The sequence below is a fragment of the Artemia sp. Qi Xiang Cuo genome, chromosome 14, assembly GCF_049724085.1.
Source record: "Artemia sp. Qi Xiang Cuo chromosome 14, ASM4972408v1, whole genome shotgun sequence".
Classification (NCBI taxonomy): domain Eukaryota; kingdom Metazoa; phylum Arthropoda; class Branchiopoda; order Anostraca; family Artemiidae; genus Artemia; species Artemia sp. Qi Xiang Cuo.
Window position 1 is genome coordinate 9481492 of NC_142807.1, and position 12890 is coordinate 9494381.

The window sequence follows — 12890 nt, forward strand, 5'->3', positions numbered from 1 at the left end:
TAACTAGTCCCCCCCCACGCCCATCATTCCCCCAAACACATCCAATCAAAATTTTGAGATAGCCATTTTGTTCAGCGTAGTTGATTTCCAGATAGAAAATATCTTTTTGAGGAGGACACTCCCCCACAGCCATTGGGGCCAGGTTTTTAAGTTATGCCATGAGGGCATATAAGAACAATGTTGGCACAATGTACCATATATTATTTTTTACTTTAGACCAGGGCACTTTATATGGAAGGAGTCGTTGTAGAGACTTAAAAAGGGACTCATTGGATTGGAAATCGAGAGCTCTAGGGCCCTTTTTAATAGTCGAAAGTGATTGGAGGGCAACTAGCCCCCTCACGCTCATTCCCCCAAACACATCCAATCAAAATTTCGAGACAGCCATTTTGTTCAGCGTAGTTGATTTCCAGATAGAAAATGTGTTTTTGAGGAGGACACTCCCCCACAACCCTCAGGGCAAGGGTTTTAAGTTATGCCCTGGGGGCACATAAGGTTTTTATAGAAGGCGTTGTCGTAGAAACTTCAAAACAGGCTCATTCGATTGGAAATTCAAAGGGCTAGTGCCCTTTTTAATAGTCGAAAGTGATTGGAGGGCAACTAGCCCCCCCCCCACGCCCATCATTGTTCTCATTGTCCATCATTGTGCCAACATTGTTCTTATATGCCCTCACGGCATAACTTAAAACCCTTGCCCCTTGCCCAATCAAGGATTTTAAGTTATGCCCTGGGGGCATATAAGGTTTTGTATAAGGCGTTGTCATAGAAACTTCAAAAAAGGCTCATTGGATTGGAAATTCAAAGAGCTAGTGCTCTTTTTAATAGTCGAAAGTGATTGTAGGGCAACTAGCCCCCCCCCCAACGCCCCGTATTCCCCCAAACACATCCCAACAAAATTTTGAGTTAGCCATTTTATTCAGCGTAGTTGATATCCAGATGGAAAATATATTTTTGAGCAGGACACTAACCCCACTACCCTCAGAGCAAGGGTTTTAAGTTATGCCCTGTGGGTATATAAGGTTTTTATAGAAGGCGTTCTCGTAGGAACTTCAAAAAGGCTCATTCGATTGGAAATTCAAAGGGCTAGTGCCCTTTTTAATAGTCGAAAGTGATTGGAGGGCAACTATCCCCCCCCCACGCCCATCATTTCCCCAAACACATCCAATCAAAATTTTGAGATAGCTATTTTGTTCGGCGTAGTTGATTTCCAGATAGAAAATATGTTTTTGAGGAGGACACTCCCCACAATCCTCAGGGCAAGGGTTTTAAGTTATGCCCTGAGGGTATATAAGAACGATGTTGGCAAAATGTACTATTTATTATTATTTTATTTTTTTTTAGAGCTGGGCACTTCATATGGAAGTGATCGTCGTAGAAACTTCAATAGGGGCTCATTCGATTGGAAATTGAGAGTTCTAGTGGCCTTTTTAATAGTCGAAAGGGATTGGAGGGCAACTAGTCCCTTAAAATAATTTATTCAACTAGCCCCAAAAATAGAATCAAATAATCCACCAAGCGTAAAACTACCACAAATCAGCATCGATAAATAAATGAAACCCAAAACGAACAGAAATTACAATAATTAACAGAGTGAAACTCAAACCGAGCAGAAATTAACATGAGTTGGGCGCAAAACCCCTATGTTTTCCCAAGGCCAGAACAAAATGTTCACATTAATGAAAAGATACAAATGAATGTGCATTGTCAGTTTAATGTACATATACTGATATTTAGTAATCAACATGTTAATATTATTTGATTTATTAAAGTTATAAAAGTAAAAACATTTTGATATAGCCATTTTGTTCAGCGTAGTTGATTTCCAGATAGAAAATATGTTTTTTAGGAGGACACTCCCACACAGCCCTCAGGGCAAGGGTTTTAACTTATGCCCTGGGGGCATGTAAGGTTTCTAAAGAAGGTGTTGTCGTAGAAACTTCAAAAAAAAAAACTTATTCGATTGGAAATTCAAAGGGCTAGTGCCCTTTTTAATAGTCGAAAGTTATTGGAGGGCAACTAGCCCCCCCACGCCCATCATTCCCCCAAACACATCCAATAAAAATTTTGATATAGCCATTTTGTTCAACGTAGTTGATTTCCAGATAAAAAATATATTTTTGAGGAGGACACTCCCCCACAACCCTTAGTTCTTATTGAAATCTTTGTCGTAGAAACTTGAAAAAGGGCTCATTCGATTTGAAATTCAGAGGGATAATACCCTTTTTAATAGTCGAAAGTGATTTGAGGGTAACTAACCCCCCTCTCACGCCTACCTATCCCCAAACACATCCAATCAAAATTTTTAGATACCCATTTTATGAAACGTAGTTGAAAGTTTTGGAAATTAGGTCTTTAAGGATGACAACCCCTCCCCCACAGTCCTCAGGGCAAGGGTTGTAAGTTATGGCCTGGGGCATATAAAGTTTTTATTGAAAGCTTTGTCGTAGAAACTTCGAAAGGGCTCATTAAATTGTAAATTGAAAGCGCTAGTGCCTTTTTTAACAGTTGAAAATGATTGGATAGCGACTAACGCCCCTCTCACGCCCACCATTTTGCAAAACACATCCAATCAACATTTTGAAATATCCATTTTGTTCAACGTAGTTGAACATTCTGGAAATTAGGTCTTTTAGGATGATAACCCCCTCAGAGCCCTCAGTGCAAGGGCTGTAAGTTATACCCTGGGGGCATATATGGTTTTTATAGAAAGCTGTTGTATAAATAATAGGCAGTACGATCGTACTGCCTAGTAAAGACGAGGACACTCCCCCACAATCTTCAGGGCAAGGGTTTTAAGTTATGCCCTGGGGGCATATAAGAACGATGTTGACACAATGTCTTATTTATTAATTTTTTCCTTTAGAGCAGAGCACTTCGTATCGAAGAAGTTGTCGTAGAAACTGCGAAAAGCGCTCATTCAATTGGAAATTGGAGTGGCTTGTGCCCTTTTTAATAGTCCAAAGTGATTGAAAGGCGACTAACACCCCTCTCTTGCCCACCATTTCCCCAAACACATCCTATCAAAATTTTTAGATAGCCATGTTGTTTAATGTAGTTGAAAGTTCTGGAAATTCGGTTTTAGAGGATGACAACCACCCTAACCGACCTTAGGGTAAGGGTTGTAATTTATGCCCTGGGGACATATAAGGTGTTTATAGAAAGCGTTGTCGTTTCCAAAAGGGCTCATTCGATTAGAAATCGAAAGGCCTAGTGCCCTTTTTAATAGTCGAAAGTGATTGGAAGGCTTGACATTTTTATAGCGAAGATCGAAGTGGGTATAATGTATTTTTTTTTCTTTTTTTTTTTGTTTAGACCAGGGCACTTCGTATCGAAGGAGTTGTCGTGAGAACTTCGAAAAGAGCTCATTCGATTGAAAATAGAAAGGGCTGATGCCCTTTTTAATAGTCAAAAGTGATCTGAGGGCAACTGATCCCCCTTTCACTCCCACCCTCCCACGCCAACCCCCCCATTTCTGCTCTTAAAATTTCACCAAATCAAAATAGTGTAAGTGTATCCTAGCTATCAAAGAAAGTAAACAGATTTTTTTGCGAATGGTATCAAGTTTTCCATTTCAGGTCAACTAGAGGAGGTATGAAACTAAATTAAACATTACTATTTGTGTCTAGATTTTTAAAAAGGTGAATGTTGTTAAAAATTGCTGAAAATTTTTCTCCCTGATACAAATAGCCGGCCAAACTATAAAGTCTTTATGCCGCTCGATAGTGGGCCTTGAATTTGCTGTGTCTCTGATATCTTTGAAACTTACAGGAGAATCCGACAGGGACCTTCATGAAAACAAAAACCTTTGAAAACAATTTGCTGTAATTATATGTGACGCTGAAAATAGGCCCAAGTTAGTTTTGTTTCCGATCAGCTTGCAGCTTACTGAGCAGGTCAAACTGTTTTGCCACTAGTCAAACTAGTCATACTGTCAAACTAGTCAAACTGTCAAACTAGTGAGGTAAATCAAAAGATGATTTGTTTCCCAATGCTATAGATTTATGATATCTTGGGGGCGACTGGGAGAATCAAGTTAATACCAAAAAATTCAAAAAAATTGTTTTGGGAAAAGGATAAGTGTGCCAAAACATTTCTTCTCCCAATTGTTTTTTTCGCCCGAAAAGGGACGAAATTAATTTTTAAAGTAATTGGTAACATTTGGGTTATGTCAATATTTGATACCCCGAGATGGGCTAAAAAACTGTTGTTTTTTTACCGGTATAAAGGTTTCAGAGTAAGAACACTGAACCGAAAGATCCTTGATTAAGAGAATCTGTTTCGCCAAAGAACTCTTAGAACATAAACAATTTTGTTTCGCCGATCAGCTTGGACATTTCAAGGAATTTATACAGGGTCGTAAGAACTTCAATTTGGAAAAAAATTCAGGAAAGAAATATAGTTTTATTGATCTGTAACTACTGCCCTTTTTTAGACAATATTGTTGAAATTTATTTTTAGATGGCGTTAAAATGTATTTATTTAAACGAACAAGTAGTAGCAACAAAATAGGACATAAAAATCCTTCCAATTCAAGGAAGCATTCAAATTTTGACCAAAATTTGAATGATTATCGGACATTTTAGTTCTTAAGAAAAAAACTAAAAAAAAGAAACTTCACAATTTTTCCCACATTTAATAATAAAACAATATCAACTAAAAACAACATTTCTAAGGAATTGAGTTTAATTGGTTTTAAACAATCCATTATCAGTAATCTGACACGTATTTAAATTTTATTCACAATTTCGTCCTTTTCATTGCATTCTTTTTAATCTATAGAAAATAAGTTGTTAAATCATTTATTAATCTGTCAATCCAAAATACTGCTTCAACAAACTAAACAAATTGCTTCAAAAATAACGAATATTCACTTCATTATTTATTCACTTTATTTATTCATTATTTATTCACGAATTTTTTGTCGTTTATATGAATTACAATCAAAAGGAAAATTTTGATAAAGGTGTGTTTTTAGAATAGTTCATTTAAATTAAAAATAAAAAATATATCTTTCCGAAAAAATATTTCTTTGTACGTAGTATGTTGAACTCTTCCTTGGTTTGTTTAGTCAAAATACAAAGTACAGGGTTTAAATGAATAGCTTAGACGATGAATTATTAACGTCTAGCCAAGTGGTACTGACGGAAATCCAAACTTTTATCATCGTCAAATATGTAGGGTCCTCACGCTTTTCACCACTGGTTCACGCTAATATATTTCTAAGCTTTTCGAACCAAACATTAACAAAAGCACATAAAACTTCATATTCTTTTCTGTTCTTTATTTTAGAAAGAGCCGATTTAGCAAGTGAACAGCTCAAATAATTATCTTTTTCAGATATGTTTCTATCTTTCCAGACGTTACAAATCTACTCTCTCTTTGTGGCAATATAAAGTCAATGACCATCATCTCCCCAAGAGAATCATCTTCCTCACACAGTTCTAAAGAAAACGTTCTCCTGGACGGGATCACCAAGCGTAGAAGAAATGAAAGTTCTGCCGGGCCTTCTCCAGATACTTTCGAGTCTAACCTGCATCCTAGAAAAAAGCACGAGACGCGCCAGTCAACGCCAGTAGCAACTTTTGCTCGCCCAGCTGAAAGAGGTTGGAGAGAGACTAGAAAATTAAAATCCAGGCGTAGAATTGACAAGCATCCATATTTCGTTGAGAAAAGCAAAAGAGAGGAGTATAAAAGGGTTTGTGCGAGAAAATATCGTGAAATAGGACCGAAAGCTGTAACAATGTACACATCTAAGGGAACACAAACTCCTGAAGTCAGTGATACTGAAGTTCTTGAATGGGACTATTCATTTTCGTAGCTGAAAAATCTGCAACGTAGCTGTAAAACATAAGAAGAATTGAAACACAAGTGTGAGTCAATGTATTTCAACAGATTCGAAAGATTTAGTAGATAGTAGATAGATGTTACAGGGCAGTATTTAGACGTAATATTCGTATAAGCTATGAGTATACTCTTTAGAGAATTTTAGGGTTTTCAATGAATGGTAGCTTGGAGAATTGTTTCTTTGCAATCTTTTACAGAAAAAAGGTTATACTTGCTCATAAAAATCATTCCTCAAAGTATCCACAAAGTCAGCCCAAAGTGCTCATTGTGCATGGTTAGGGAATCGAACAAATATTGATTTCCTCTTTGACATCCTTATGTGTTACTTTGAACCTAAATAGAGGCTTTAAAGAAAGCAATAATTCTTTTTCACATTCTTAATAATTTACGGCATTGACCAAAACTAATTGGCAAAATTCTTAAAGAAAAATTTTTATGAATTTTCAGACTAGTTTTTTCTGCTGATTTCAATATAAATTTAGCGGTTTCCCTGTTTCTTTGTTAATTTTCGATTTATGTTCAATATTTTCGAAGATGGACAGAAGAATTTTCGATGATGCTTTGGTTGTGCGTTTCCCAATTAATTCCAACGATCTAGACTAACTCGATGTTCGAAGTAGGGAGAAGCCAAAATCTTGCCTTAGATCAAATATGGAACAGAGAGCAGTGCCAAATTTATGAGATTTGTGATGTTCTTATTGTGTACAGCAAAAAGAAACACGATTCTTTTACTTTTATTAACAGGAGAGGAATCGTCCAACTTTATCCCACTCAATTTTTAAAGGAATTCTGACCCAAGTTCATTTAACATCACTGATAGCAACACTTGATCATAACAGAGCCGCCTTTGAATGTGCCTAAGCTATATGTCGCTTAAGCTTAGATATTTCCCAAGTTGGAAACATTAATTTTTTGCGAAGCATTGGGTCTGTTGTTTTAAGTTATTGTAACGATCTACATTTGTTGGATAATTCAAGTAGCGATTAATCAAAGTTTTGTTTCAATTTAGATAGAGCTTAAAGATCTGTAGTAACTAGTCGAAGTTTCACCTTGGGATATGGCACATATTTGACAAGTGTCAAGTTTATGAGATTTTAAGTGTGTGTGTGATATACAGCATAAACTAACATGATTCATTCGTTTTTATCCACTGAAGGGGAATCTTCAACTTTATCCCCCCCCCAATTTTTAAGGAAACCTGAAATAAATTCAAAATAATGCCACAGCTTCAAAACGCGTGATCAGAGCAGAGCTCGCTTCGAGCACGATTCTGTCATTTTTACCCGATAAAATGACAAAAAATATGCTATGGCCTTTCAAGTTACCAGTGAAATATTAGAAATTAACCCATATAAAACAACCGTTGCTGTTGCATGTCCATAGTCAATTCTTAGGATTAAAAAAAAATATATTAGTTTAGCCTTTGTTTGAAATTTTAGTAAAAGTGATAAGTAAAACTATGAAAAAACAGTGATTACTAAAACTCTTGGGAGTATGGGAAAATAGTGTGCACATTGGACTTGTAAATAATAACCAGTTTAACGAGTGGAAAGCAGGAACATCAAATCTGAAATGTGTGGGGGGTGGTTAAAATGTAACCATAAAATGTAACCAAGCCAACTTTGTTATTCTATCGATTTTTTTCAAAAATACGAAAGAAAAGGGCATTTTCTTATGAAAAATCGAAAAAGATTTTTTTCTTTAATATTTAAGGGATATCAAAAAGTCTTGATTAAAAAGTCTAGAATTGACAAGCCTGGTAAAACAGTTTGGTATCATTTACGGTTCAAAATAAACAGGCTAAAAATTTCATCTCATAAAAGATTCATGCGAAGTATATAGGGTATACAAAATATTTGGAAATTTACCCAACCTGTATGGAGGCTTCTTCTTAAAAGAAAGTCTGTAGCGACAAAAAAGGGGTTCCCCGTTCAATAGTACCTCCCAATATAATGGTCACTACCATGATAATTTTGCCCCACCCATCACCTCTAATAAAGCCAGATTTAGGACTAGATTATATTAGATTTTCGTTGTTCCCTTCATTAAAATAAAATACCGTTTAATGGAGATGCAATTGTTGTTGCAGTAATGAAATCGATGGATGAATATATCACTTAAAGCAATATCTGCCCACATTAGGGAAAATGGGTCGAAGCACAATTGTCACTGTAACGACCATTATTTTGGAATGAATTTTGAATGAGAAATGTAATGGTGCTACTATTTTGTTTCTGTAGTGTTTCCTTCTCAGAAGTAGCCTTCATAAAGGATTACCGTACAATTTAAGTTGCAAGAATAATAATAATAATAAAAAAAAAAAAACAAAAAAAAAAAACAGATATTGCCGGTGGATAACGCAAGCCTTGATCCATATTTTTGCAAAATGTTTAAAAAGGCACAAAAGATTCACCAAAACTGTATAGAAAATAAAATCAAGAAATGTATTTGCAACGGGCCATTAACTTTCGGCCTATGATTTCCCCTCGCAGTTATTTTTGGTGGTAACGAATATCTTGAAGCTCATAAGAGCGGTTTTTGGACAGATAACAATAATAAAAGGTTTTCTTACCAACGGGTGTCATTTTGCCACTCTCAAGTCTCAAAGTTCTAGTAAAAAAAAAAGCTAAACAAAGACTGGGTCAGTAGAAAGTATCGTCAAATTGACAAGAATGGCCGGTACTGGTGCATTTTATGCTACACATTGCTATAGACTGTACAAGCAAACCAGAAATCGAGACCCGTCAAACGGGTATTTGCTATCTAAATTGATTGCAAAGCGAGGTTTCTTATCGAGTTTACAATATTTAAACGATTGTTTTTTGGGGTTTAGGGGGGGGGGAGAGGTACCTAGGTTAGGTTAGGTTACGTATTTAATATATGCTATGCTATAACCCCCACCCCCCTAATGTGCAAATATACAGCCCAAATTGGTATCTAAACTATTTTATATTCATCCTATTTTATTTTATTAGCATTGACCAAACTTGACTTCTATCGTATAGCATATAATGCACAAATACTGAATAGCCAAACATGTTCAAGAATGTTTAGAAATTAAGGATTTGTTTGTGTTTTTCCAGGGCAGTCTTATGTTAAATGCAATGTAGCTTCTGAAAACAATCTGGCTTTTGAAAAAGTAAGAATATTGGTGTTTAAAGGTTATATGCAATAGTTATTTATGTAAACTTAAACAGTCTTAATGTTTGGTTGTATTGGAAAAACACGGGATAGGGTGTAAATTGCCATGTTTCATCTTTCTGGCATAATGCAAAGATATGTTTTTTTTTATTAATTAAAAAGGGATGTGGTGTTGCAAACGTATCAAATGTTTCAGAAACACCAGCCGTTGTTGTTTTTTTTGTATATTTATTTGTTATTTAAATAATCCGTGTAATTTTATATTCATAGATTACTTTTGTTATGCTCTGTTAAAATACTTCTGTTCAGTGTCTAAGCTTCAATTTTTGATCGACAGATTTTGTTTCATACTGTGAGTTCCTATTTTGAATTGGCTATGTATTTCTGCCTTTCCTCGGCGTTGAGTGAAACTTTATTTTTCTTGCAAAGCTGTATTTCCTTATTATAAATTACAAAACTGTGATTTGTGACTCTCGTTATTTTACTTATAGTACAGTCAATCTAGCGTCAAATAGGACTCGACCGCAAACAAATTGCAACAGAAATGATTTTTACACCATCTTGTAGAGAAAAAAAACTGTACAACATATCAAAAGTTGAGAAACCCAGCGGGGTGCAAAATAAGTGTTTTTTAGCGTTTTCCGTTTGTTTTTTGTTGTTTTTAGCGGAAATTTTCCGTTATCCTAGAGCTTAGCATTTACTTCATGGGAGACATGTTTCTGAACTAGTTTTGTGTGCTGAATTCGAATATCACATCAAATTCAAGTTATGTCCCACCGTCAGTGTTTCACATTCATCACCAAACAAGAAATTCGTATTTCGTGGCAATATTTCCCTTTTTTCGTCCTTTGGGGCGAATGAAGTCAGGAATAACTTCGCCCTATCGACTGAATACTATATTTTTGGAAAGTTCCGGACATTCTAAGATTGTCGTCATTATGGTTTAAAAGCATATACGGCCATCTAGCGGAAAATTTCGTAGCGTATTTCGCTAAGGTCGGTGTTGGAACCCTTGGTCCCAGTTTTGTCAGATAAATATCCCTCCCAGATTCATTTCTTTGGGCCCCTTCATTATTTTCCTTCTTTAAGTAATAAATGGTAATTTTCCTATTATTTTTTTACGCCATTTTGTGTCCTCTTAACTGCGTACGTGCTTAATTGACCACAAGGGACAAATTGCGCAGTTAGGGAGATTGGCCAGTATATTAGGAGTCCTGGGATTGGCTGGAAAGATTCATTTACCACCCCTAGTAACCCCCACTACGTGCTGCGGTTAGCGGGCTGGGAAAATCTATCCTTTTTCAGTTCAGTTCTTTTTATACGTGTGACTTTGAATATAGTAAGAATTTTTTCTATGTACCTATTTTACTTTTCAGCTTAGACCGAGACTAAAGGGTTAATTAGAAATCTTATCGGTAAACTTTGGCTTTAAATGTGGCCATACACCACCCGTCGTCAGACGATCGGATCACTATTGGGCTGGCTTATCAACGGATCTAGTTATTGAACAAGAGCTTATGCACTCGTTGGTAACAGCAGGTGGACTGACTAGGGGTACGCGCATGGTCGAAACCCAGAGGTCGTTGAAGGCTTTAGCACGCCCAGCCTGCTCGGCTGTTAACCTCCTAATGGATGATCTGACGCAAATTCTCTACGGGACAAGCGAGCAGCACAAGGAGAACGCAGGCCCCAGACAAGAACGAGACTTCAAGGATACGCAGGCGATGGTCACGTACTTTGAAAATGGCTCACCATTCGGAGGGGATACCCAGCTTAGAAGCATTGCTACCGGTTTGACTGCATATGAATCTGCAAACGTTGACTGTGTGAAGGCTGTCGAGCTAAAAATCCTTGATGCTATGACTGGAAAAGTGGCGAAGGATTTTGTCTTCCTAAGAAAGGAACAGGCAGTCCAGATAACACCAAAGCAAACAGCTGGAGGAGATTGCAAGCGACTGGATCCAGCTTTGCTATTCCAGCGCTTCATTGCGTTAAACAAAAAGACAAGACTTCCTGAATCAGAGTGCTTCCGGTATGAACTTTGTTCGTATCCCGCTGCTCTGTTTGACAGCTCATTTATGCCGAGAGTGCCGAATAAGGCCGAACTCGCCAAGGCCATTGCACTTGCATGCAAACTCGAAGAAATTCCGTGTGTGCTGAACGACGGGACACACTACGTACTTGACGGCGCATCTCTATTGCACCGAGTCCCATGGATAAAAAATGACACGTATGCGGGTATCATACAGAGCTACTCCCTGTATATTTCGCGGAAGTACCCTGGCGCAACTGTTGTTTCCGATGGGTATGATAGTGGACCTTCCATCAAAGATATGGCCCATTCGTATCGTAATCGAACGATTGGTCGCGAGGTTTTCTTCACGAATGACATGCGTCTGAAAGTTAAGAAAGAAGAATTTCTCGGGAACAAGAAAAACAAGTCAAGATTCATTAGTGCGCTTGCAGTTCATCTCCGGCAAAAAGGCTATTTTGTAGTCCAAGCACCCAGTGATGCAGACGTGCCTATTGTAAAAGCTGCTATCGAATCAGCTAAACAGAAGGTAACTGCCGTTATTGGAGAAGATATGGATATTCTGGTCCTTCTCTGCTACCACTGTGATGTCTCCACTAACAAGGTGTACTTCGCCCCAGAGCCAAAGAAAAATAAAGAGCGAAGGTGCTGGGATGTTCATGAAATGAAAAAAATATTAGGCCAAGAAGTATGTGGTCTGATCCTCTTTGCCCATGCATTCCTTGGGTGTGATTCTACATCACGAGTCCACAACATCGGAAAAGGTCTTACCCTGAAAAAAGTGATAGAAGACGAAAGTTTTCGAGCATCCGCCAAGGTCTTTATGAAGAAGGCAGCAACAAAAATCGAAGTCAAGGAAGCCGGAGAAGACGCACTTCTTATAATATATGGTGGAAAGAAGGGGGAAATCTGAACGAGCTTCGAAAGCAGCTCTTCGAAAGAAAGTTCGTCACAGCAACGGCTTTTGTTCACCCAGAGCAGCTACCTCCAACATCCAACTCTGCAGCATTTCAAAGCTATAGAGTTTAATTTCAGGTACACGCCTGTAATCTAGAATTGGACCCTCAAGAGTGGGGCTGGAAGGACCGAAATGGCACATTATACCCTGTGATTACGGACCTACCCCCAGCATCTCCCCAACTTCTTAAGATTGTTAAGTGTTCCTGCCGTTCAAACTGCACCTCTGCTCGGTGGACTTGTGTCAGAAACGGCATGTCTTGCACTCTCGCGTGCAAAATTTGTCAGGGAGCAGAATGTGATAATTCTCCCAAATCAGAAGATCTCATCGACGATCTCGACGACGAAGTTTCAAACTACACTGCCAGTGATTAATGTCACAAGTCATTTGAAAAGTTGCCTGCTTTTTACCAATGTGATTTTTGTTACCTGTGATTTCAGTCAGTTTATACATTAAGAGATGATTGATTATTTTGAAAAAACTTTTTGGTGATGAATGTGAAACACTGTCGGTTGAATATATCCTTGATCTGATGTGAAATTCGAGTTCATCGCATAAAACTAGTCAAGAAATGTGGTCAAACGACAATGTTATAATAGAATCGCGAACTTCGTGAATGGTGATGAATGTGAAACACTTCTGGTTCACCGTATCTTAAATCTGATGTAATATTCGAGTTCAGCACATAAAACTACATCAGAAATGTGTTTCCCATGAAGTAAACTCTAAGCCTTGAGAAAATCGAAAATTTAGGGTTAAAAACGAAAAATAAAGCACAAAACGCTAAAAAACACTAATTTTGTACCCCGCTAGGTTTCTCAACTTTTGATATGTTGTACAGTTTTTTTTTTACAAGATGGTGTAAAAATCATTTCTGTTGCAATTTGTTTGCGGTCAAACCTTATATTGACTGTA

At 37.3% G+C, this 12890-nt stretch overlaps 2 protein-coding genes across 3 annotated transcripts in view; one reads left to right on the forward strand and one right to left on the reverse strand.

Moving 5' to 3' along the window:
- The window catches only part of LOC148944101 (uncharacterized), a 36544-nt gene extending 30529 nt beyond the window's left edge, over window positions 1-6015 (forward strand). For both annotated transcript variants that reach the window (XM_089100197.1, XM_089100196.1), the window contains exon 4: window positions 5358-6015. In XM_089100197.1, the coding sequence (XP_088956323.1) occupies window positions 5358-5818 (461 nt within the window). In that variant the 3' untranslated portion in view covers window positions 5819-6015. The remainder of the gene's footprint in view (window positions 1-5357) is intronic.
- Window positions 1-12890, reverse strand: part of LOC148944098 (uncharacterized) — a 329735-nt gene that overhangs the window by 280031 nt on the left and 36814 nt on the right. The gene's annotated exons all lie outside the window — the stretch shown is intronic.